This window comes from Oncorhynchus mykiss, chromosome 6, assembly GCF_057628025.1.
Source record: "Oncorhynchus mykiss isolate SJ-2025 chromosome 6, ASM5762802v1, whole genome shotgun sequence".
NCBI classification, from domain to species: domain Eukaryota; kingdom Metazoa; phylum Chordata; class Actinopteri; order Salmoniformes; family Salmonidae; genus Oncorhynchus; species Oncorhynchus mykiss.
In genome coordinates, this window is record NC_143027.1 from 31,077,156 (window position 1) to 31,103,775 (window position 26,620).

At 47.7% G+C, this 26,620-nt stretch overlaps 1 protein-coding gene across 4 annotated transcripts in view; it reads right to left on the reverse strand.

The window, feature by feature from the left end:
• The window catches only part of LOC110525725 (uncharacterized), a 77,557-nt gene that overhangs the window by 8,704 nt on the left and 42,233 nt on the right, over window positions 1–26,620 (reverse strand). For all 4 annotated transcript variants that reach the window (XM_090237648.1, XM_036979866.2, XM_036979867.2 and 1 more), the window contains exons 4-9: window positions 6,568–6,672; window positions 6,267–6,328; window positions 5,981–6,113; window positions 4,987–5,031; window positions 4,783–4,881; window positions 1,821–1,937 (exon numbers count right to left, since the gene is read on the reverse strand). In XM_090237648.1, the coding sequence (XP_090093774.1) occupies window positions 1,821–1,937; window positions 4,783–4,881; window positions 4,987–5,031; window positions 5,981–6,113; window positions 6,267–6,328; window positions 6,568–6,672 (561 nt within the window). The remainder of the gene's footprint in view (window positions 1–1,820; window positions 1,938–4,782; window positions 4,882–4,986; window positions 5,032–5,980; window positions 6,114–6,266; window positions 6,329–6,567; window positions 6,673–26,620) is intronic.

Genomic DNA, 26,620 nt, shown 5'->3' on the forward strand with positions numbered 1-26,620 from the left:
CATCACTGGAGGCTTCTTGCCATGCATCATCGCTGGAGGCTTCTTGCCATGGATCATCACTGGAGGCTTTGTGCCATGGATCATCACTGGAGGCTTTGTGCCATGGATCATCACTGGAGGCTTTGTGCCATGGATCATCACTGGAGGCTTCTTGCCATGGATCATCACTGGAGGCTTCGTACCATGGATTATCACTGGAGTGAGGAGACGTACAGTCTGGTACGCGGAGCTACCACAGGGCTCACCAGGCTGGGGAGACATACAGGAGGCCTGGTTCTGGCAGCAGGCACAGGACTCACCAGGCTGGGGAGACATACAGGAGGCCTTGTCCTTGGCAGAGGCACCGGATACACTGGGCCGTGGAGGCGCACTGGAGTTCTTGAGCTTAGAGCCTGCACAACCCGTCCTGGCTGGGTGGTTATCTTCACCCTGCAAATGCGGGGCGCTGGCACAGGACACACTGGGCTGTGCAGACGTACCGGAGACACAGTGCGCAGAGCCGGCGCAGGATATACTGGGCCGAGGAGGCGCACTGGAGGTCTGGAGAGCAGGGCTGGCACAACCCGTCCTGGCTGGATGCTCACCCTAGCCCGGCAGATGCGGGGAGCTGGAATGTAACGCACCAGGCTAAGAACGCGTACTGGAGACACCGTGCGCTCCACCGCATAACACGGTGCCTGGCCAGTACGACACTCACCACGGTATGCACGAGGAGTTGGCTCAGGTCTCCAACCTGACTCAGCCAATCTCCTTGTGTGCCCCCCCCAAACAGGCGATCCTTTCCCACCAGGATCTCCTCTCATGTCCAGGATCCTTTCCCACCAGGATCTCCTCCCATGTCCAGTCCTCTTGAACACGCTTCTCCTCGTTACCATGCTGCTTGGTCCGTTTGTGGTGGGAAGTTCTTTCACGGTCGTTGAATGAAGAGGACCAAGGTGCAGCGTTGTGAGCGTACATATTCTATTTATTAGAAAAGATGCCAAACGAAACAATAAACACTGCAAAACAAACCGTGAAGTTAAAGGCTATGTGCCATAAACAAAGTCAACTTCCCACAGAGACAGAAAAGGGCTACCTAAGTATGGTTCTCAATCAGAGACAACGATAGACAGCTGTCCCTGATTGAGAACCCTACCCAGCCAAAACATAGCAATACAAATAATAGAACATAGAATACCCACCCCAAATCACACCCTAACCAAACCAAAATAGAGACATAAACAGGATCTCTAAGGTCAGGGTGTGACACTGTGTAATGTAAAAGACATGGGGAACATGGCGATTTTCAGTGGAAGTGAGAGCATCAACAGGTATTTCTCACCTATTTAAAGACCAAAGGAAGGTGGCATCCTCAGCCCACACCTCTCAGTAAACTACTGCCTCTGCAGATCCACTTATTTTGGACTCATGGCAAATTGATTCTGTGTGGACTGAGGTCACTTCCTCTGGTTTGGCACAGAAAAAGACCACCTATTGTGAGAAGGGGAGGGGTGAGGGTGGTTGTCTGACAGAGGCCGACTATGCATCTGGTTTTTCACCGCTGGGACATCTCCAAGTCCATAATTCCGGGGTGTGAAAACTCATGAACTGCACTAGAATTTTCATACAAACCCACTGAATGGAAAATTGACCCAGATGAGCATGAGCGATGGTGACAAAGAGCAATTAGGGCTGTAAGGCACACACATTGCCCTACATGACATCATAATTACAAACAAATGATTTGAGTGGGAGGTGTTCCATAACACTACTGTTAATCTGATGAATGGAGTGTGTGTGGTGTTGGATATGGCTGTCTGTTGTAGTGGTGCTCTCCTTACCCTGGTCTGGCTCTGGGATGTGGGCACTGGTAGTGGCTGGGGGTCCAGGGGGTCCTGGAGGTCCAGGAAGCCCAAGTAGACCCCTCTCTCCTGGGAGACCTGGTAGACCTTTGGGTCCTGGGGGGAGAGGAGATACACCACACTGTTATGCTGAGGGACAGCATTGGTGAACAGAGAAACCTTTCATCTCTTTTGCTATACCAATGGATTTTTTATTGAGTATTTTCATAATTTCAAAGGGCACCAGAGGTGATTCCTTGATGAAGAGGTTTCACCCTGTGTTGCCTTTCCTGGCATGCATAGCAGTGGCAGGAGAACGCTGGTGAACCTATAAAAAGGTGATGGGTACAGAGCAATACGATATATAGTAGAGAATGTAAAGGGAGGGAGAGTGCGGGAGAGACAGCAAGCGCTGCATGGTGTATTAAGTTTCAGTGCTTGGCGGTTGTGCGAGGCAGGCTAATATCAGCAGGAGCAGGAGAGGAGAGGAGAGGAGAGGAGAGGAGAGGAGAGGAGAGGAGAGGAGAGGAGAGGAGAGGAGAGGAGAGGAGAGGAGAGGAGAGGAGAGGGGGGCTGAGAGACTGACTGGTGTTCAGCTGTAATTAACAGGAGGAGGCCTCTTAATGGCCGTGTGCTGGGAGCTCAAAGGGAGACTTGGGAAAGCTCAAATAAACACCATTAAAGCCGGAGCGTATTAGCGGACTATTGCGCAATAAATTACATTCTGCCTGCGTCTGCACGAGCCGGAGTGTGGGAGCGTGCGCCGTTGTGCACGTGTGTGTGTGTGTGTGTGTATATATAACTTGTCCCGACAAGCCAGCCAATGTTTCTCTCTCCCTCCCACAACGACTTCTCCTTTTGTTGAAAAGAGGTCGAGAAAGAAAAGCTGAGATGTGACTTGTCCCTGTGGCCCAGCTGGATTGGGCTGTTCCATCCACAAACCCAAACAAAGTGCTTCACCTCCCAACCACAACATCTGACCTCATTGTTTGCACTTTCCTGAGGTAATGCTGTGCTCAACATGACCCCTGACCTCCCCATCCCCAAAGCGCAAGCACACATAACCATCATCTATTAATCTATCTCCTTATCTTGTGACCTTGAATAAGGCTCTGGAGGTTTTACAATTATTGTATTATCAACTATGAATAACTTGGCATAATATTGTTTAATTTGTAACTGACTGCGTGGTGGTTCTGCACTAGCTCAACCCCACCTGAAGGACCATGACCCTTGGTCAGCAGTATAGTAGCACAGCTGGGTAGTCAAAGTGGCCTCTCCAGAGTCTGTGTGTTCCCATGATGTTAGGGCAAACAAGGCTCTATTTTTCCTGCAGAGTAATGGGGCCCTGATGCGGCTGTGGGCTACGGTGTCAATGTGTGAGTCAAAGTGTGTGTGCTCTTGCATGTGTATGTGTGTGTGTGTGTGTGTGTGTGTTATGGAATCCTAGTTCTTCTATACAGGAAACATGCCCTTTCTGTGCGCTGATTAAGAGAAAAACAACCCAAAACGCAACAATGCAGCCCCCTGTTAATGTCATTCAATCTCCCCTTGAGTCTCATTGAATCTGTCTTTACTGTGTTGTCACCCCTCCTGAGTTCATTACGTTCCCTTACACCTACACCTTACCCCCCCTGGACCTATCGCCACCGAACACGCTCTCATAACACTCAGGTTACATCAAACACATTCTCGTCAATGGTAACATTTGTCTTCTGTGCAACGGCCAGGAAGAATTCTGCATGTGGAGAGAGAACATCGTTTTGGATAGAAACTCTAGTGCACTCTGAGAATACACATCATATAATGGAGATAGGGAAAACAACAACACCGCAGACATATGGAAGGCATAAGGAGACAGGACTTGTATACACAGCTCATGTTCATTTCAGATTGGATTCACATGGTGCTTCTCGGAAAGGGGTTTTGTAGTGGAACATTTGCTCCACCTCTCATGCCTATCCGGCAGCAGTAGGCACAGAGCAGGGTTCATATATCCCTCGGAGAGGAAAGGACTCACACGGTCTAAATGTTCCACACGGAGAGGAATCGGAACCACCGCCGCCAGCTACAACACGTTATGACAAACATGATTTATTTTATTATCATTAAACTTGTAACTGCCTGGGGATGCCCAGGGGATTTCTTTTTTCGCGACTGTTATTTATTATTTGTCCGTAACCATTTAGCCTCAAATATACGATTTTTGCTTTCTTTATGTTGTTGAACGAACGACTCTGGTTGGTCAGCAGGCAGGAACAACAGCGAGTGTTCCCGAGCCATAGGGGAGTTTTGTGTAGTCTGAGGACAAATATTTTGGCAGCCTGCTGGAAACCATGCTGAATCAAACTCCGTATTTAGTAAGTCTTATGTTTGAAAAGTCGAAGTTATCACCGTGCTGTCCACTGAGGAACAGCTGTGTTTTTCATGGACTACAGCATAGGTTTGTGGAATGGCCGAGTGGTTTCACAGAAACACAAACACTCTGATGCAGGACGTCAAGATGCAGTTTGTTGCAGTTCGTTGAGATAGTTCTGAGGGACTTTTTCCACAATTGTTTCAGGCCTTAAAGTGAGCAACACTCAGGGTTCTTGTTTGCGCTGGCCTAGTGAGAGTATTGTCATAGTTTTGTCAGAGACAATGGGTTAAGTGGGTGGGTATGCATACAATCCCTCTGTGCCCACAATGAGCTTCACAACATGCGCATTTATTGACAAACAGTGTCATCGTCTTGTTTGACATCGGTGCACCCTGCTTGATCAACTGTAAACATGGAATTATCTTCATGTGGTATTCATGAAACTGCTATCATTCATACTGATTACGGTCTGTTATTATCATACTTCAGCCAAAAGGAATGACTGTACCAAATTTGGAGGCTTATGAAATCTTACAGTGAAATCAGTGGTTGTTTAATTAAATCATACAGTCTGCCATCATCTAGTTACAGTAAGTATCTTACCCACTGGTCCTGGGGTCCCCTTAGATCCTGGGGTCCCCGAGGGGCCCCTCACCCCAGCCTCGCCCCTGGGTCCCGGCAGTCCCTGAGACCCTGGCTTCCCTGAGCAAAGACAGGGGACAGTAACCATGGAGCCATACTGATACAGCCACAATATTTTGTGTTACAAAAAAAGTAATGACTGAGCTGACAACATCTCAAACTTACCATCTCGTCCAGGGGTACCGTCTCTGCCTCTTTCACCCTGTGGACCTGTGTGTTAGGGAGGAAACAGACAGACGTCAGACAGCAGACCGGGGAAAGAGGAAGAGAAAGGGGTCGTCCATTGCCTTGTGTGGAGAAATGGACTAGAGGTTGAGTGCTTCCTGAGGTGAAGGGTCACTAGATGGAGGTGGCAGAGCAGCTGCGCTGTGCTCTGGATTAGACAGACTCGCTGACAGACTAAGCACTGAGATGTTAATTAGTGCCACAGAGGTGCCAGTGAGGAACGAACCCCTCAGCTTGTCATGGGAGACTAAAACCCAAACCCCAAAACCCAAGCCCACGCAGGGCGAACATTTCAGACAAATTATAGCTCTAATATTGTAGGGGAACTAAACACCTATACCAAACAGATAATGTCCTTCTCTCTCTAAACCAGTAAGACATTGACTGTGTGTTAGGGTGCCCATAATGGGGCATTTACATTCTTCAACAGGCCTTAGAAGGCCAGTGATGATCTTAACCTGGAAGCCTTTAGCTAAAACAGATTTGAATGTAATTGGATGGAAGTTGATACACTATTGAAAGGACTTTTGAGAGTACAGCAGCAGAGCACCTTCTCTTTTCAGCTGCAGCCAAGGCTAGGCTGAGCTCCAGGGAAGGAGAGGGCTTTCATGCCCTAAACTGTTCACTTTCCACACACCATCCCTCCCTCCTTCCCACAGAACCCTGAAAGTGAGCAGTGCAGACAACTGGACTCTGACTAGTCAAAGAAGAAATGATTGTGTGTGTGTGTGTGTCTCCATCTCTCTCTCAGCGACAGAGGAAATAGGATATGAGGGGAGGAGAGCAGGTAGAGAGGCAATGGAGAAAGAATTATGGCATGTGCAGAGTGATTTCCTACTCAATTATCAAACATAACCACTCCACTCAAAATAATAGGCAATCATGGTTGCTCCTCAAACCTGCCCATACATGGGCATAGGAGACTTGTACATACCTATGGGTCCCTGCTCGCCAGGGGCTCCTTTGGTTTGTGGATCCACCATCTGTGAGGAAGATTCCCGTGCCAATCCTCCTTTACCCTGTAGGTGGCGGTGAGAAGTGGAAGCGGGAGAGGACAGCACCTGGACCTAGTGGGATAAAATGGTGAAGAGAGAGAAAGAGAGACATTTAGAGAGTAACTCCAATGCCTTTCAAATGGACTCCAACACTGTTGTTTATGATGAGAGACGGTGTAGTCTCTCACTGCAGCACATTCTTCAGTAGAGGAGTCACCCCTGTACCTTTGCCTCCAGTGAGCTGAGTCTGTCTGTCAGGGCTGTGATTCGACTACAGTTGAGGCAATCTGGAGAACGGAGAAAGAGACAGATATTATATGTGGACAAGTATGGATATCTGCAAAAAACGCCTCTAAAATGTACTTCAGGGAATTTGAGAAACATGGGGCCTGAGTATTAAAACAGAAACAGTGTAAAGGAGAGAAATGAAATCCCAGGTGTTCTGAGTCTGACGATATTCAAGAGAGAAATATGGTTCCAGGTGTTATAGTACTGTGTAAGAGAGTGTTAGGGTCCTGGTTCTTACTGGTGGAGAGCTGCTCCCCTGTTCCTGTGCGGGCCTGGGCAGGTGGCCGGCGGAGAGTAGACGGCTTCCTCACCGCCTCCTGAGCCACCAGCTGGTTTCCTGACTCTGCAGAGGAAGAGGAGGATGAAGTGGAGTCCGATCGATGGACCACACAGTGAGGTCATACAGACGTCATTCTGTTATGAGGCACATAGTCAGTCATGCAAATGGCACTGATGAGCAGCGAGGCTTCCAGACAACAGAACTTCATTACACAACTCACTCATACCTCATCAACAGAAAAATAAAACAAGTACCCCCCCCCTCCTCAAATTTTTTTATTTTCACTCAATTTCGGAATGCTCAGTGGAGCCAACATTCTCTTGTCATTTCAAATGATCTGGCATTTGCTCTGAAAGCCACGTACAATAACTCTCTGGTGTCCTGTGACAGTAAGGAAACAGGGCCCCTCTCCACCAGGTGACCTCACCAACACCACAGTCATGGTGGGCAGAGACCCAGCCGGTGAGGGCCACGAGGGAGAGGGATGGAAAGGGATGGTGCCAGATCAGACACGAAAGGCCCACAGCATGCCTTCTGCTCTCCAAAGTCCCACCCATAAACATCATATTCTGCAATTGTATCAAATTCACACACAATAAACTGCTTTCATTCTGGCATGATTTTATTGAGTATAAAAACACAATGCCTGGGAGAGAGTGAGTTAGACAAACAATAGCTGCCTTGTATTAGGAGAATGAGCCATTTCAGTATTAGGAGAATGAGCTCGATGTTCTGTCTTTCCTTTATTTGATGAAGTGTGGGAGTTTGTGGTCCTGCGGGTTGGGGATGTTTTGAATGGGCAGACTTTTGTGAAGTCCTAGACTGTGTGGTTCCGTCTGTATGACCCAGGTGCTCCTGACAAAAACAAGAGCCTGGGCTTAGCACCTCGTTAGAGGACAGCCAACATCTCCTCTCCTCTCAGAGTCCGCTGGCTGGAGCCAAACACACTGCAAGCCACTGCCCAACATAGCCTGGGAATAGCACCTGCAACCCTTTCAGGGGCAGGGAGAGGAGACAATTATACTCCTCCAAGAGCTCACTCAATCTCTCTCTGTCAAACACTCACAGTCAGCCACACATACTGTAACATATCCTATGCGCTACAGATGCTTGTCGGAGACAGCACAGACAGACACGGAACAGAGAGTTCATGTTCTGTTTAGAGTTTGGTGAGAGTGAGTGGGAGAGAGAGGACAAAGGAGAGCCCTAACAGAAAGAGTCAATGTGCATAAAGAGAGAGAAGGAGAAAGAGAAAAGAACAGTGTGAAAAGGCTTTGTGTAAATGGATCCTGCTCCAGGCACTTTCCCTCAACCTCTGTGGTTTTGATTTTCTATGTTTTGGGTTGTAAAGGCTTTCTCAGCGGGTTACTAATAGTGCATGTGGAAATGAAACAATGTTAGAGCTGAGACTGTAAACTATTGGTATGTTCAAAGGAATGTGTAAAGAAAAACTGCTATGAGCCATGTCTTCTTCCATTTCAGTAAGAATGTCAAATGTGTGGCGAACTTCGATCGGGGACTAAACACACTCTGTTCTGCTCCATGTCTGTCTATGAGTGTGAGCGTGAGCTTGTGTGTGTGCGAGTGTGTGTGTGAGTGTGTGTGTGGTGGGGGGGACTCAATAGAAGTTTCCTATGGAGACCGGCTCATAATAATAGCTGTGTCCGATTTCAAATGGGCTCGGGAATTGAAAATATACCCCTGCACCAGAACGCACTGAAGGCACCTCTAACCCAGCGTCCCTCTCTTCTCTGACAGACAGCACCTCTTTTCTCCTCTAGACTATAGACCATTCAAGTGCCAAGTTCCCTCCACCCACACTCAAACACATTGATAAAACATTCTGCTGGCTTTGCACACAGACAACCGTCCCCCACCCCAACCGCCTAACTTCCATTCTCTTTCTCTCTCTTCTATTCACTCTGTCTCTCCATGTCTCAAGTTTTAGAAATCACAGGATAACAAGAAAACTATATTCCTCTATATCCCCATAGACAGTGTCTGTTAACCAGGGTGTGTGTGCATGTCTGTGCGTGTGCGGGGATGGGTGTGTGTTGACTTAGATGTGCTGATTGGGATCCATTCATTTGGGCAGATAGTAATAATGTCAGGGCTAATGACTGGCCCCTGACAGACATGGTTCAGTGTGTCCACTCTCTCTCTCTGTGTCTCTCTCTCTGTGTCTCTCTCTTTATCTCTGTGTCTCTCTCTCTGTGTCTCTCTCTTTATCTCTGTGTCTCTCTCTCTGTCTCTCAGCTAATTGGCCCACTAGAGGGGGTCAAAGAGACTTGCGAGTGCGTTTGGCCCTTGACCCTGCGCTGCTCTGGGCCGTAATCAGTGATTGAATCAGAACTCTTCATTAGAGGAGACCCCTGTGGAGAGAGGAGAGGGTAGAGGTCATCCTGACATCAGCTCTGTGTCTGGTTCCAGGCTCTGGGGCTGACAGGATAGGACACACTGCACAGCACAGCACAGCACAAGGGGAGTTTTCCACTGTTTACAAACACACTGACAAGTAATTTCCTCCCCACTGGCCTGGCCTGCCTGGTGCAACCCTCTCAGGATAAAGAGGGAGAGGAGCGAAGGTCACACCACTGCAGTGTCAGGGTTACCTAAAACCTATGTGTGTGTGTGTGTATGTGTGTGTGTCACAACTTTCACATAGCCACAGAAATAATGTACGACACAGACAGACAGACAGACAGACAGACAGACAGACAGACAGACAGACAGACAGACACAGACAGACAGAGTGGCAGTAGTAGGGTTGGATGCTTTTCCTACTTGATAGGGCAGATAAATGGCAAGTCTCACTCATACCTCCTTTATATGTGTCAATGTCTATCTCATATGAAGAAGTATAAAGTACATACAGTATGTGTACTGGCGCTAGGAGCAGGGGACATTGGCATTCTTGCTGACAAGCTTCCAAAAAGCATAACACGTTCCCCCTCTGTGACTGGGTTTACCCAAATAACCCCCTTCACCACCCTTTAAGCATGGCTCTGAGGGCCCTCTGTGGCAGTCCGAAGGAGGCCCCTGCCAGCACAAGGTCAGAGGGAGAGGGGCTGGGAGCCATCACACTCAGAGAGGAGAACAATGTTTAACCAACCAGCAGGCTGGTGTGTGCTCGTGTGTGTTTGAGTGTGTGTGTGTGTGTGTGTAGTCATTTTCCACAGGCTCTTTTTGTTCTCCTCTCCTCTGCCTGCAATATTATTAATGGTCCAAGGTCAGTCCTCCAGTAATACTACCAGTGAAAACAAACCAGACCATCCTGCAGAGTGCCCAGTCAGCCCAGAGAGCACGCTTCCCCCTTCCTCTCTATCTACAGAGCCCATCCGTGCTCCCTCTCCTCAGCTCATTATTTGCCCTGGTTTATTTATTCTCTCTTTCATATGGATGTAAGATAAGTAGCACTGTGCAGACATACACAGTCCTTGTGCTGCTTTCTGCCAGGAAGGCCTGTCTTGTGGAGGTACTTCAATGGCTAAAGCGTCTCTTTGTTTCATATGGTCTGTAATGATTGACGGTTGATTTTATGCAAGCTCACACACATCTCGTCTCGGTGGTGTCCTTGCTGGAGTTGAATCAAAAACGAGGTGTGAAGTGAAGCTCTGTGATTTCACCAGTCAGACCTGAGAAAGAACCCTGTGACATGTCACTGACTGAGGCTCTGGCTGCCCCCCCTTCCTTTTGCTTGAGTTTCATAAGACTGGTTTATCTTAGAGCTAGAGGTTCCCATGTGGAGGTATGGGATCTGAGGATGTGGGGGCAGCTGTGGACACACAGACCATCCAGTCAACAAAGGGCAGGGGAGGGGGGTGCAGGGGAGGGGGGTGCAGGGGATGGGAGGGGAGGTCAGGGGAGGGGGGTGCAGGGGATGGGAGGGGAGGTCAGGGGAGGGGGGTGCAGGGCAGGGGAGGGGAGGTCAGGGGAGGGGGGTGCAGGGCAGGGGAGAGGAGAGCAGGGGAGGGGGGTGCAGGGCAGGGGAGAGGAGAGCAGGGGAGGGGGGTGCAGGGCAGGGGAGAGGAGAGCAGGGGAGGGGGGTGCAGGGCAGGGGAGAGGAGAGCAGGGGAGGGGGGTGCAGGGCAGGGGAGAGGAGAGCAGGGGAGGGGGGTGCAGGGCAGGGGAGAGGAGAGCAGGGGAGGGGGGTGCAGGGCAGGGGAGAGGAGAGCAGGGGAGGGGGGTGCAGGGGATGGGAGGGGAGGGCAGGGGAGGGGGGTGCAGGGGATGGGAGGGGAGGTCAGGGGAGGGGGGTGCAGGGGATGGGAGGGGAGGTCAGGGGAGGGGGGTGCAGGGCAGGGGAGGGGAGGGGAGGGGAGGGCTGGGCAGGGGAGGGGAGGGCAGGGCAGGGCAGGGGCGGGGAGAGGAGAGGCGAGCAGGGGAGGGGAGGGCAGGGCAGGGGAGGGGAGGGAAGAGGGGAGCAGGGGAGGGGAGGAGAGGAATGGGCAGGGGAGGGCAGGGGAGGGGGAGGGTCATGGGGAGGGGGGTGCAGGGGATGGCAGGGCAGGGGAGGGCAGGGCAGGGGAGGGGAGAGGAGAGCAGGGGAGGGGAGGGCAGGGCAGGGGAGGGAAGAGGGGAGGGGAGGGCTGGGCAGGGGAGGGGGGGGTGGTCATGGGGAGGGGAGGGGAGAGGAGGGGAGTCCTCCTGATCTGATCCATCTCTGTCTGCTCAGAGAGCTGAGCTCAGCACTACGACACCATTAGTGACCAGGTGCTGCTGACCAGCCAGGCCACGGAGTTTGTCTCTGTCACAATGCTGCTTAAGCCTTCAGGAAGACTAAAGACCACTGCTGCATGTGGACAAAGATATGGACACTTCTGTAGAAGCACTACTATTAGACAACCCTCTGATCCTACAAATATGCTTTATATCCAGCAGTTTCCATAGTCTACTATTTTGACTTAAAATGACATATGATAACAAATTGGGGTGATGCTCATCCAGTTCTCTCTGTGTCTCCCTCCTTCCATCTCCCAGGCTGCATTGGGACCTGGGCTCATCCTCAATGGGCCAACACAAACCTGCCTGTACCCCAGTGTATTATGCTTTCCCAGGATTCCAGCTTTACTTTTATTAGGTGATTGGCTGAGAGGGAGGGACGGCCTTCCTTATTTCCTTTCTTTTGCAGAGGAACTGCCACACCCCATCGACACCTGACCTCAGCCTGCAGTGGTGCGGCGACCCACACTCTCTTCTCACACTGCAGTACCCACTGGGTTCCTGTGGGCAGGTGTAAGGGAGTCTTTACACTCACATATTTGGCTACACACACAAACACACACTGCTATGGCTGTTGTGAGCAGACCTGTTGCAGTGGTGTTGGGCCAGCCAAACTGCAATTGAAACCAGACGTCGCCTGTAGGACTCTGAGGTGAGGGTTGGAGTGGTGGGGGGTCAGGGAAGGGGCGGGAGGAGCTTTCACCTCCTACAGACACATCTCACTTCATCAGTCAACACACCAGCAGGCCGGGAGGCAGACAGACAGGAGAGCCCTGGTCTGCAGTCAGACCCCCCCTCCCTCCCTCCACCTCCACTAGGCTAGACCTGAATCACTAATGGATCTGAGAACAGACTCAGACTCCCTGGATTATTTAACAAACACTTGGCATGCATGGCCTCTCAGCGTAGTGTGGTAACCTGTGTGGCTGCAGTTACTGACGGAATTCTATTGTCTTCCTCTTGAACATACCTGTGTGTTCTGATTCCAGATGAGCTGTTAACTGGCCTCCACAGAGCAGGTACAGACAGACTCAGCAGGGTGGCACTAACCCACACCAGCTCCTCAACAGAGAAGGCCAGGCCCTTGTGGTCCCATAATATGGAGTGCGCACACACACACACACACACACACACACACACACACACACACACACACACACACACACACACACACACACACACACACACACACGGTAGGAGGCAGGGTGAATGAGAGCATTCTTCCTCAATGGTTCCTATAGTAGTGTAGCGCTGGCCTCTGTTCTCAGATCAGAGCTATCAGCTCATGTAGCCAGATGTGCACACAGACAGACCTCTAATCTTACACAGCAAGAGGAGGTTTTCTATCTCTCCTCCTCCCACCTTCCTGTCCCAGACAGGAGCTGCTCCTCCTACCTTCCTCTACCTCAGCTCCCCCACCCCCCCAAGGATGACGCATCTCCACACAGGGCAGCCTAATTTCCCTCCCCTCCCCCTTCCTCTCTAAGCCCTTGCTTATTATTTCCCATCAGCCTGGTCTGTGGGTAGGGTACCATCCTGAAGTGCAGTCCCACTGCTGAGAATCGCTCCAAGGCACTCTCATAAATAATAATGACTATAATGAATACAGGAACAATGAGCTCTGCTTCACATCTCCCTCTCTCCTCACTTTCCCTCTGACCTCTGAGTACTGAATACAGTACCTCCCTCTGACCTTTGAGCACTGACTACAGTACCTCCCTCTGACCTCTGACTACTGACTACAGTACCTCCCTCTGACCTCTGACTACTGACTACAGTACCTCCCCCTGACCTCTGACCTCTGAGTACTGACTACAGTACCTCCCTCTGACCTCTGAGTACTGACTACAGTACCTCCCTCTGACCTCTGAGTACTGACTACAGTACCTCCCTCTGACCTCTGACTACAGTACCTCCCTCTGACATCTGACCTCTGACTACAGTACCTCCCTCTGACCTCTGACCTCTCAGTACTGACTACAGTACCTCCCTCTGACCTCTGAGTACTGACTACAGTACCTCCCTCTGACCTCTGAGTACTGACTACAGTACCTCCCTCTGACCTCTGACCTCTGAGTACTGACTACAGTACCTCCCTCTGACCTCTGACCTTTGACTACTGACTACAGTACTCCCTCTCTTTCTGCCTGACCACTTTATTTATTTCACAGTCCAAAATATCCCTTTCCTTTCCTAACATCTGCTTCAGCACTGTTTCAGTCCTCTCAGCAAGTTTCATCTCACCAACATGATACCTGATGCTCACAACAACAACTGGGTGGGTTCATAGAGCAAGCCACAGAAAATAAAAGTATTCTGAAATAACAAACAGATGTGAAAATGCAAGGCTAAACATGGTTTTAAAAAGATTCACTACCCCCCTCCAAAAAAAATGGTTTAGATTGTTAGTTTATGGCAAAATGGAAACCATTATATTGGTGCTGCGAAAACAAACAACGTTGCGGTCTGTGTAAAATGGCTAAAATTAGCGCCAGGCATATCTCGGGAAGTGAAGCATGCTGGGTTTGAGGCGGCATGCGGTTGTGATCGGCTGCACCACAAATCCGCCCGACACTTTTTAAACATTTCCTCCGCTTGAAGGTAACAGATGTCCAATAAAAACATGAGGCAAAGGCTGACGTTACCAACTCCCACCCATCACTTTTTTACTAAGACACAAAACACTGGAAAACGATAAAAAATACATCCTTTCATGTCTCTGTGTCGTGACCCCAGTCAACCTGCATGCAGATGCTTCTCTCAAACCAGGAGCGCTGTGCTGCTGACAGTGCCTGGGTAAAACCACACTCGCCTCATCTCCTCTGTTGTGTATTTAGAGTGGCAGGGAGAGGACCGTCTGTGACCTCCTCCTGTCCCATCCCAACACACCACAGCAATTAAAACCCTCTCCTCTAAGCCAACACACAGCCACAAGTGGCTGACAAACAAGGGCTCCAAAAACAACTGGGCCCAGGAATAGACCTGCTTACTGACCTCCATACATACACATCCTCTCCCCAGGCCCAGGAATAGACCTGCTTACTGACCTCCATACATACACATCCTCTCCCCAGGCCCAGGAATAGACCTGCTTACTGACCTCCATACATACACATCCTCTCCCCAGGCCCAGGAATAGACCTGCTTACTGACCTCCATACATACACATCCTCTCCCCAGGCCCAGGAATAGACCTGCTTACTGACCTCCATACATACACATCCTCTCCCCAGGCCCAGGAACAGACCTGCTTACTGACCTCCATACATACACATCCTCTCCCCAGGCCCATTAATAACCACACTGTGCATTACATCCTCTCCCCAGGCCCATTAATAACCACACCGTGCATTACTATGTATTAACACTTTGCAATGAGTTATAAAGTCTATGTTCACGATGCATAATTTTTTTTTAAATTCCACCAGTTGAGGAATAGAGTAGCTGAATTTGACAACAGTAAATATACACAGTACTCATGTGCTGTGAGAGGCAAGTATTGCATTGCACTCTTGGCTTGAATACTAGAGAAAACTGTGAGAGAGGAAAGAGAGAAATATGAAAAATCTGCTTCCAAGCTAAGAACACTGATCTAAAACCCCATGTAAGAACCGTGGTGAGCTAGGCTATTTCACACACTGTGGTTTGCTGCACCAAGACACCCCGCAACAACAAAATACTGGGGGAATTCTTGGCCAGTGAACCATGTACTCTGGCCTGGCTCATTACCCTGGATATGTGACATGGGCTGAGCCCCAAATGCCACCCAATTCCCTATGTAGTGCACTACTACTATGGGCCCTGGTCAAAAGTAATGCACCTTATAGGGACTAGGATGCCATTTGGAACTCAGCCCCCAACTCTGCCCACTCTGCCCACAACACCAGCCAAGTGAGAAGCAGCTCAGGCCACAGGCCTGCAGCTAAACATCCGGCCCCATGTCCTGTGGCCTAAATCTTTGAATGACACATCAGCTCCAACACACATCGTTAATATGCCACAGTAAAACCCAGAGTTTGCTTTGATTACTCGTTGTAGCTCTGGGGCCTGTTGTTGCTCCATCAGTCCATAGCACTGTATTTGTTCTACGGACGGGGAGCTGATCTGTACATGAGAGCAGATGAAGGCAAGCGAGGCGTATTAAAAAAGGCTTAAAACACCCTTCCCTCCCATCACCAACCACCGAAACAACTCAAATAATTAAGAGCCCCCTATGACAACCTCGTAACTGTACCCATGGCAACCAAACACAAAGGTTTTGTTCTAATATATTGACTGACTATATGATAGTGACTGCACAGCTCCACAAGCCATGCAGCGGTTGCCAGGCGTAGCTATTCCAACTCCCACCTCGGTGATATTCTGTTCCAACAGCAAACCGTAAACCTGCCTTAATCCAGTGTGCTATAAATGAACTAGAAGCAGCAGAGACGGGCACGGTGAGGGGGGCGAAGCTCGCCATCTTTCTTCTTTACATTTTCCTCAGGATTCAGCTCCTTTTAGAGAACATTGTCCATTTCCCTCATTCGCTCAGCTATTATTTAAATGTACATGTTCCTATGGGACTTCTCTCACGGCCCCCAAATCTCTGTATTGTCGTTAAAAGCTTGGATCACTGCACCGTTCAGAGATTTTAGCCTTGCAGTGGAATTTCCACTGAAACTCAGTTCTCTCAGGAAAAACAAAATATTTAGTATCGTGAAAAAACCAAAACACCAGTCCTTTTTAAACATTCCTTCTTTAAAGTTTAGACAGAGCAGAGAGAGATTGCCCAGACAGAGTGCCAGGCACACAGCACTCACTGGTCTCAGAATACCTTGTATTCACTGTATTATTGCAAATTCAGTACCACGCATCAGTAGTTGCAGACATAACGCTGATGTCTAAGTCTCCCAGCAGGGTGGGAGTTTTTAGATTGAACTACAGATGGCGACACGTTGACAGGTACAATAGCACTAATGGATGATCTGTGTACAAAGCTCTGTCCTCCAGGTCCCCTGGTTCCCTGATTCCCGAGCAGAGGATGTGGCCAAGGAAGACAGACATGGACCACAGGATGATTAGAGTGCTGTGTCCGCGTGCCAGGCAGTAAGGCCGGAAGACAGCCAGGCTATATGTTAACAGAAGAAGCTCTTTGCTGTGGTCCTGACTCAGAAAGACACAGACTGCAGCGCTCAGACAGCTGGGTCTCAGAGGCCTTGATTTAGTTGGCCTATATACTCTCCGCAGATAAAAACGTCACTGTCTATTTGGGCCGACTGTAAAACCATTACACATAAAAAAGCAGGAAGGAATAGCTGCATGTAAAAGAAACGTTTGGTACATATAAACAAACGGATAAAGATACATGTCTTTTCCACTAGACAATATAAGGAACCCGTACTAGTCAGCACTTACTGTAGACTCGAGAATACACACACACTCACATGCAAACACACACACACACACACTCTTAATTCCATGGCCCTTGGCCAGGATCAACATAATTCCCTCCACTCTCATGGTTCTGGTCCAGATTGATGGTCCTCCTCCAGATTGATGGTCCTGCTCCAGATTGCTGCCTCATTGTTTTCACCATCTGCTCTGGGCCAAATTGCTACATCAATCTCTACAGTCATGCACACGTGTGCGACTGTACGCCTGGTGAGACACACACACACACACACACACACACACACACACACACACACACACACACACACACACACACACACACACACACACACACACACACACACACACACACACACACAAGGTTCCCAGCAGGCCATCTCATACTTGTAGAGTGGGTCAGGGCAGGGAGAGGGGAGCTGTCTGTAGCTGAAGGGTAGAAAACAGAAGGGGAGTCTGGGCTGGGATCCCTACACAGCAGAACACTCTGCAGGAAGACACTGGGTATGCATCCTAAATGGCATCCTAGTCCCTACAGTGCACTACCCCATGGGCCCTGGTCAAAAGTAGTGCAATATATAGGGAATAGTGTGCAAATTGGGATGCAGATGATGATACGCTGGTTCCCGTGGATCTGTAACATGAGTTTCAAACCCACCTAGTACACATGAACAGGCGGAGTACTGCCATATGGACACCCATCAACCAGTTATATAAAGGCTAAATAAAATAAATATCCACAGAGAAACCATCAATCCACTATATACTTGAGTGTCCAAGAGTTGACCTCTTATAAGGGTTGAGAATGACAGAGAATAAAAGCCAGAGTGCTGAGACAGTGATATGGCCGCTCTCCACCTCTGGGCCATAGACACCTAAAAAAACATCTGAAACATTCTCACAACGTTTTCCCTACAGCTGCTCTACGTTTCAACTGGCACAGCAGGTATGGATAAACTATCAGGCTCAGTGTGTGGATGGACACAATCTCTGTCGCTTAAGGTTTAGTTCCATAAAGGGTTAATGAGGGGATGGAAGCTATTATCAGATGTGTGGTCACTGATTCTTTACATACACAAAACTGTGTTGAGGAATCAACACCCTCATTGCTCTGGTCACTCAAATACACTCACATATGCCTGCACGCATGCAAGGACACGCACACACACCGGGTTTATGGCTGTATGAGACGGAGCTGCTTTCTGTGTAATCCCTGGTTGAATGGTCTCCTGTGTGCCAGACATTCCTCTGTGTCTTATAGGGCTTTCTGGGGATTAGAACCCACTTACTTCCAGGGGCCGCGGGCGGGATCAAAGCTGATTGGACTATGGCGTCCAGGGTGGTGGTGTGAGGGACACTGAGCCCATACTCACCTGAGATTGACTCACACAGGGGGACATGGGAACACGACACCACAGCAGAGACATGAGACTCTAACACAGGTCTCAAACAGCCAGTGGGGGTAAATTCTGACCTAATCCATGTCACTGCTAACCCAAGCTGTGATGACTGACAGCTGGGCCCTGGGAGATAGGACCTGGGTCTGGGATTACGCTTCAACAATAAATTAAGTATTCTAGACCTCAGTTACTGGAAGTTACACAAACAAGGTACACAAATGAGAAATAATTCAGATTTAAATCTGGGATCACTTTACACACTGTGTGGAGAGTCATTCCGCAGGTTAGCGTTTTTTGTCATGAATCTTGTTCTGGAGGCAGTTCTGCAGAATGGTCACTTGCTGACATAGCCAAAAGTCAGAAAATCAGAGTTTAAACTTAACCCTAAATTTAACCACACTGCTAACCCTAATGCTTACCCTAACCTTAAATTAAGACCATACATTTTTACAATATAGACTAATTTTAGTTTGCAGTTGGAACATCTGACGAAATTGCTAAGTTCTGCCTCCAGGACAAGACTCATCCCAATAAACGTCAACCTGCAGTCATTCATGGAGATGGTTTACGAATGAAAGGTAGCCTTGTACAATGAGTGAAGCAATAGAGCTGAGCCACAAGCGAACAAGTCCCTGATAATTATAATGACGAACAGTTATTGTAACACTGTCTTGGCCCACACATCTGTCTCCTTCAAGGCTAAACAAACATCCAACGGGACTGGTCAAAGATTACTACAAACACTAGGACTGATCTCTGACAAAATTACACAAAGGAGAAAAAAAAGGAGAATGGACTTTACTTACATGTGTATTTATCCTGTTGTTATTACCAAACAAATGTGAATGATTTAACCGGACATGACTTTCGACCTTTACCTAGGTAGAATCACACAGCTGTCTGTTGCGCTCTCAGAGGAAGAGAGAGCGAAATACAAGATTACTCAATAGTATGTACATCTGAAGGGTTTTCCTCTGATCTGCAATGACAACACATGGGATGTGGAGGAGTCGTTATCATGGAAGTAGACAGTGTCAAAGACAGGAAGTAAAGCAACTAAACCAGAGGTAGAGTTGGCAGAGATCTCAGGCCCCTGTCTGTCTCCCCTCCGACCGCAGCACATGGAGAAACACAAGAGCGGGATAAGCATGGCCACATACAGTGCCTTGCGAAAGTATTCGGCCCCCTTGAACTTTGCGACCTTTTGCCACATTTCAGGCTTCAAACATAAAGATATAAAACTGTATTTTTTTGTGAAGAATCAACAACAAGTGGGACACAATCATGAAGTGGAACGACATTTATTGGATATTTCAAACTTTTTTAACAAATCAAAAACTGAAAAATTGGGCGTGCAGAATTATTCAGCCCCCTTAAGTTAATACTTTGTAGCGCCACCTTTTGCTGCGATTACAGCTCTAAGTTGCTTGGGGTATGTCTCTATCAGTTTTGCACATCGAGAGACTGACATTTTTTCCCATTCCTCCTTGCAAAACAGCTCGAGCTCAGTGAGGTTGGATGGAGAGCATTTGTTAACAGCAATTTTCAGTTCTTTCCACAGATTCTCGATTGGATTCAGGTCTGGACTTTGACTTGGCCATTCTAACACCTGGATATGTTTATTCTTGAACCATTCCATTGTAGATTTTGCTTTATGTTTTGGATCATTGTCTTGTTGGAAGACAAATCTCCATCCCAGTCTCAGGTCTTTTGCAGACTCCATCAGGTTTTCTTCCAGAATGGTCCTGTATTTGGCTCCATCCATCTTCCCATCAATTTTAACCATCTTCCCTGTCCCTGCTGAAGAAAAGCAGGCCCAAACCATGATGCTGCCACCACCATGTTTGACAGTGGGGATGGTGTGTTCAGCTGTGTTGCTTTTACGCCAAACGTAACGTTTTGCATTGTTGCCAAAAAGTTCAATTTTGGTTTCATGTGACCAGAGCACCTTCTTCCACATGTTTGGTGTGTCTCCCAGGTGGCTTGTGGCAAACTTTAAACAACACTTTTTATGGATATCTTTAAGAAATGGCTTTCTTCTTGCCACTCTTCCATAAAGGCCAGATTTGTGCAATATACGACTGATTGTTGTCCTATGGACAGAGTCTCCCACCTCAGCTGTAGATCTCTGCAGTTCATCCAGAGTGATCATGGGCCTCTTGGCTGCATCTCTGATCAGTCTTCTCCTTGTATGAGCTGAAAGTTTAGAGGGACGGCCAGGTCTTGGTGGATTTGCAGTGGTCTGATACTCCTTCCGTTTCAATATTATCGCTTGCGCAGTGCTCCTTGGGATGTTTAAAGCTTGGGAAATCTTTTTGTATCCAAATCCGGCTTTAAACATCTTCACAACAGTATCTCGGACCTGCCTGGTGTGTTCCTTGTTCTTCATGATGCTCTCTGCGCTTTTAACGGACCGCTGAGACTATCACAGTGCAGGTGCATTTATACGGAGACTTGATTACACACAGGTGGATTGTATTTATCATCATTAGTCATTTAGGTCAACATTGGATCATTCAGAGATCCTCACTGAACTTCTGGAGAGAGTTTGCTGCACTGAAAGTAAAGGGGCTGAATAATTTTGCACGCCCAATTTTTAAGTTTTTGAATTGTTAAAAAAGTTTGAAATATCCAATAAATGTCGTTCCACTTCATGATTGTGTCCCACTTGTTGTTGATTCTTCACAAAAAAATACAGTTTTATATCTTTATGTTTGAAGCCTGAAATGTGGCAAAAGGTCGCAAAGTTCAAGGGGGCCGAATACTTTCGCAAGGCACTGTATAAAGGAAAGCGCACACACACACATTCACAACCTTGTCCTCTTTGCATGCTGGAACTTCAATGGCTTATCTACGTATAGCCTTGGATATCCGGAGCATCTCCACCTCAACCGAAATAAACACACACACACACTTGTGCAGTTCTATGGCTACGAACAGATCGGATAGATTTAAGAAATCATTAAAATGTTTTTTTTTTAAATAATTAAAGCAACAGCTGTGCTTGGACACACATAAAACAGACTGGCAGGTAGGTGTAGTCACTACAATAGTAATCACAACACACTCTCCTGTATTGGTGGGTAATGTGGATGCTGAATTAATGTAACAATACTATGGAATAGTAAGATAAATACATACAGTATTTCATAAGAGTAACCCTGCTTGTTGAAATGGATCCAATGGTGTTATGAGAAGAATAGCAGTGAAATGACCTTTAAAGGACCTGAGCTTTCAGTACCAGGCGAGCGAGACCAGACAGGCAGGCAGGCTTGAGCTGGCCCCCCCGCCCCTCCCCACCATCCTCCGGCTTTAATGAATGGTTAAGCCAAAGCAAATACTCAGACAGTTTTGTTTGTGTGTGTGTGTGTGTCTGTGTGTGTGGATGGTTGTATAGTGCTATCTTATCTTACTGATGTGATGTGCTGCTCTCCCTGATATCAGCCTAGATGAAAGCCTCGCTCATCTCATCTCAACTCCACCATGGTCCTTTGTGCTACAGATGTATGCATCCACACCTTTTATCTCACCCCTATCTGAACCAGCCAGGGCCTGGGTCTGGGCAGTGTTAGAGAGGCGCGTGGGTCTATATCTCATCTGGTTCCTTTGACAGACAGAAATACAGAGAGCCCTCTTGCTCACCGGGTCAGTAGGCTGTTTGTGTTTTGTGGGGGGAGTGCAGGGCTGGGGGAAAGAGCAGGGCTTGGGGAGAGAGGGAGCAGCGCTTGGGGAGAGAGGGAGCATGGCTTGGGGAGAGAGGGAGCAGGACTTGGGGAGAGAGGGAGCAGGGCTTGGGGAGAGAGGGAGCAGGGCTTGGGGAGTGAGGGAGCAGGGGCCAGTGGATCAGGAGAGAGGACTGGGGACGGGGCTACTCGGTTCAACATGGGGCCTTCCTCAGAGTTAAATCTCCAGTTTAGGATCATTGAGTGTTTCCCCAGTGGCAGGCTGCAATGTGGTCGCTTAAATAGCTGGAGGGAAAAGAGCCAGAGTTGTCTGTCTGTGTGTGTGCGATCGTGTGTGTGTGCGTGCTAGTTCCCAAAAGCGATTGGCGTGTAGGCTATTTGGCATACCGTTATAGGCCCTAAGGCTTACACAGTAATGCCAGATTGCCTAAAATAATGAAAGAAAAACCTCAATGTACCCTATAGATATAAATTGCACAAGAATAATACATTTATGGATTTTTTAAGCTATTGTTTTCTCTTCATTCAACACACCCGCCAGCCACCCGCCCTTCATCCACACAGTATTTAATGACCCTATGAGTCAACCCGCGCATCACTAGCGTGAAGGTGCATGTGTGTGCGCACGTGTGTGTCTAGATGCCTAAACTGCTCTGCATCCTTCAAGCGCAAATAAAACAAGGTGCAGACACACACACACGCACGCACGCAGGCACACACACCTACTACACACACACACACCCGCACACACACATGCATACACAGACCCAATGCCCTCCTCGCATGCATGCATGCACCCCTCCCTGTCGTTATTGTTTTACTGTGTCTAAAAGAGGGAGTAGTTTCTTTTAAAGGCCAAATTTATTATGCGTGTGATGAGTGCTCTCAGAGTCGTATAGCAGACGTGGGGGTTTGGGCTTTCAAAGGCTTCTTGGCTGAAATACACCACGGCCAATAGGGGACTGAGAGAGAGGCCTATAGAGACAGCCTATCCCCCCCCCCCCGACTCTCTCTCTCTCTCTCTCTTTCTGTCTCTCTGTCTTTCTCACTCTCTTTCTCTCCCATCTCTCAGCCAGAGCTGTAGAGACAATGCTGTAGTGATGAAGTGCTCTAGCTTTTCTCTGACATCCATTCTCATTCTCAGTCCCAGTGCCAGGGCCAGTCCCAATGCCAGTCCCAGTGCCAGTCCAGGGCCAGTCCCAGGGCCAGGCAGCAATACAGCTAAGGCCGAAGCTGGGGTTCAAAAACAGCATGACCGAGACACATGCCTGCTTTCTCAATACGCTGGACCACCAACACAGGAAGAAACAGAAAGAAATGGAGGCAGGGAAACTGAATGAGAGTGAAAGAAGGACAGGGGTGAGAGAGAGAATAAAGGAGGATTCTGTTTGTGTCTTTGCCCCTTTCTTGTTCACTTCTTTTCCCAGCAGGCAGAATGATGAGAGTCTTATCTCTGAAAGGCACTTGAACACAACATGCCTTCAGACAGAGCTGTGTATGTGAAGACATGCAGGGATAAATGACACACACACACAGATCGGAGGTTCCCATGCAGGAGTGTGAACGAGGATCAGGAGAGAGGGATGACAGATGAGGCAGATCAAAATGGAAAAGAAGAAAAATGGCAGGACTATCATGGGCTTTACTGTAAAGAAAAGGACAAACAAAAGAAATTCAAAAGAGCGATCCGGAGCCATCAATTGCTGTTCTCTCATCAGCTTATAAAAAGGCTTGTGTGATCACAGCTCAGGGTCAACAGGGTTCAGCTCACCCTCAGGGGCCCAGCAGGGGAGGACATGTTGGACGGTTCTATGGCACACTGGTTCTATGAAATCATCATAGCAGAATAGAGGATTGGGTAAAATGTCATTATTTCATTGGACACAAATATGATCACCAGAAAAAATCCCCTTAATTTATGAGTAATAAGAGGCTTGCATTTAAAGGGGTGTTTTCTGGCTGCTAACTGTAACTGTGTGTAAGGTCTAAATAATGTGCAGGCTGGGTGAGTGGTCCCATGAAAACACGTCCAGCTCTACTCTCCACTCCAGAGACAGTACTGTGCCTGGGACACACGTACAGAGACCTTATAAATCATTGGGCCAAAACTTTCTCTGTCTGCTCCACTGTACCTCTCTACCTGTGTATGTGTGTGTGTGTGTGTGTGTGTGTGTGTGTGTGTGTGTGTGTGTGTGTGTGTGTGTCCTCCTGATGTGTCTGGCAGTATGTGTTTTGTTCTGGAGGAGGCCCAGAGGTCATGGCTGGGAAAGACCTGGGTCCCTCGGCGTATGAGAGTGGAGTGTAGTAAAGCAGAATGGATATACAGTATATTATCCCTCACACTGACATCTGGCCCAGGAACTGGTGAGGCAAGAGAACTAAATCAAACATAGTGACATCCATGTACAGATAAAGGGAGTGAGTGTGAGTGCTTCTGTGCACATGCATGTGTCTCTGAGTGAGAGAATGTGATAGCATATGTTTCATACCGTAAGTAGGACACGGTGTGTGAATGTGGATTAGTATGAGGGTGTGAGTATGTGGTAACGTGTCCATGTGTGAGTGTGTGAGACAGTGTGAGTGTGTGAGACAGTGTGAGTGTGTGAGACAGTATGAGTGTGTGAGACAGTGTGAGTGTGTGAGACAGTATGAGTGTGTGAGACAGTGTGAGTGTGTGAGACAGTGTGAGTGTGTGAGACAGTGTGAGTGTGTGAGACAGTGTGAGTGTGTGTCTGCATAGTGAGTGTAGGTTTGAGTGATGGGGAATTACAGGATCCAGCTGTCATACAAACCATTGGAGAGCAACTCTAATTCAAACAATACAGGAGTGGGAAGATGAAAAACACTACTGAAGAGTTCACACTAGAGGTATTCACCGGGTCCAAAACGTTGGACCTGTTCCGAACTGAATTAGTGGCTTTCCCACCCCACCTGATATGCATAAATACATTTTTATAAAACTGAGACCCGTTCCGAATGGACCCAAGAACAGCCGGTTGGGATCCGAGAGAGAAAAAGGAACAAAACCTCAGACCGGTGTTGCCAGCCCCATCATAAATGACTGATATTGGCTAAGTGATCCACAGTTACGTGTCCTTAAAAACTGCCTATAACAACAACAACAAATGTACATTCATTGTTTCGATGTGTAGCATATTCAAAACTTTGTGGCCTATTGTTTTATTGGTTTTTACTTTCCCAAAACAATAATTGTCCACCACATGGTTTGGCTGTCGGAGGGTTGAGCCCTAAATGCATCAGGGCATTACAGGCATATAGGCCTAAACATCCACTGTATAATATTCATATTTAACATATAAAGGAAGAGAACTAGGCCTAGAGCAACCGAGAGAAAGATACAGATATCCCGACATGACATTCATATCTTTATAATTGTCAGATAGGCTACTACTGCTATACAGATATAATCATACAGAAGGAGGCTAATTTGTTATTATTATTTTTTTATAAAGATAAGCATTATACAGTGCATTCGGAAAATATTCCGACCCCTTGACTTTTTCCACATTGTTACGTTACAGCCTTGCTTCACTGTAGGGATGGTGCCAGGTTTCCTCCAGACGTGACGCTTGGCGTTCAGGCCAAAGAGTTCAATCTTGGTTTCATCATACCAGAGAATCTTGTTTCTCATGGTCTGAGAGTCTTTAAGTGACTTTTGGCAAACTCCAAGCGGGCTGTCATGTGCCTTTTACTGAGGAGTGGCTTCCGTCTGGCCACTCTACCATAAAGGCCCGATTGGTAGAGTGCTGCAGTGATGGTTCTCCCATCTCCACAGAGGAACTCTAGAGCTCTGTCAGAGTAACCACTGGGTTCTTGGTCTCCTCCCTGACCAAGGCCCTTCTTCCCCAATTGCTCAGTTTGGCCAGGCAGCCAGCTCTAGGAAGAGTCTCAGTGGTTACAAACTTCTTCCATTTAAGAATGATGGAGGGCACTGTGTTCTTGGACTTTCAATGCTGCAGAAATGTTTTGGTATCCTTCCCCATATTTGTGTCTTGACACAATCCTGTCTCGGAGCTCTACGGACAATTCCTTCGACCTCAAGGCTTGGTTTTTGCTAATACATGCACTGTCAACTGTGGGACCTTTTTATAGACAGTTATGTGCCTTTCCAAATCATGTCCAATCAATTGAATTTATGACAAGTGGACTCTAATGAAGTTGTAGAAACATCTCAATGATGATCAATGGAAACCATTGAGCCAGATGAACTCGTGGATACCATTTGTATGTCTCTGTGTCCAGTGTGAAGGAAATTAGAGATAGTTTTGCGAGCCAATGCTAACTAGCGTTAGCGCAATGCCATGAAGTCTATGGGTATCTACTAGCATGCTAGCAGATACCAATAGACTTCCAGATACCCATAGACACAAGAGGCCTATTTTTAATCTTCAACTAAATATAGCACAAAATTAAAAAGACAGTTCAAACTTAATTTAGCCAACAAAAATGTATCAACAAAATGAAACAAAACACTTTGTGCATATATAAGGAAATTGCTTAGATTCTTAAATAGGTCTACAATAATAATAATAATAATAACGATAAAACAAATTATAATAAATATGAAAATAAATACATAAAAGTTAGAAAATTGCATCAAACCTGATTAGCGAGTTGCACACACAGTCCATATGGCCGTGCCAACGTTCTTCTCATCTTTGTCCAATACAATATTAAAAGTTGTCCCAGAGGACAGTCCCCTTGTCAGATTCTTTTCACTACACTCTTTCTCCTCTAACTTTAATTTTACTTAAATGAAAAAGGCCTCAATTTTCTCAATCAACAGTAGCCTAG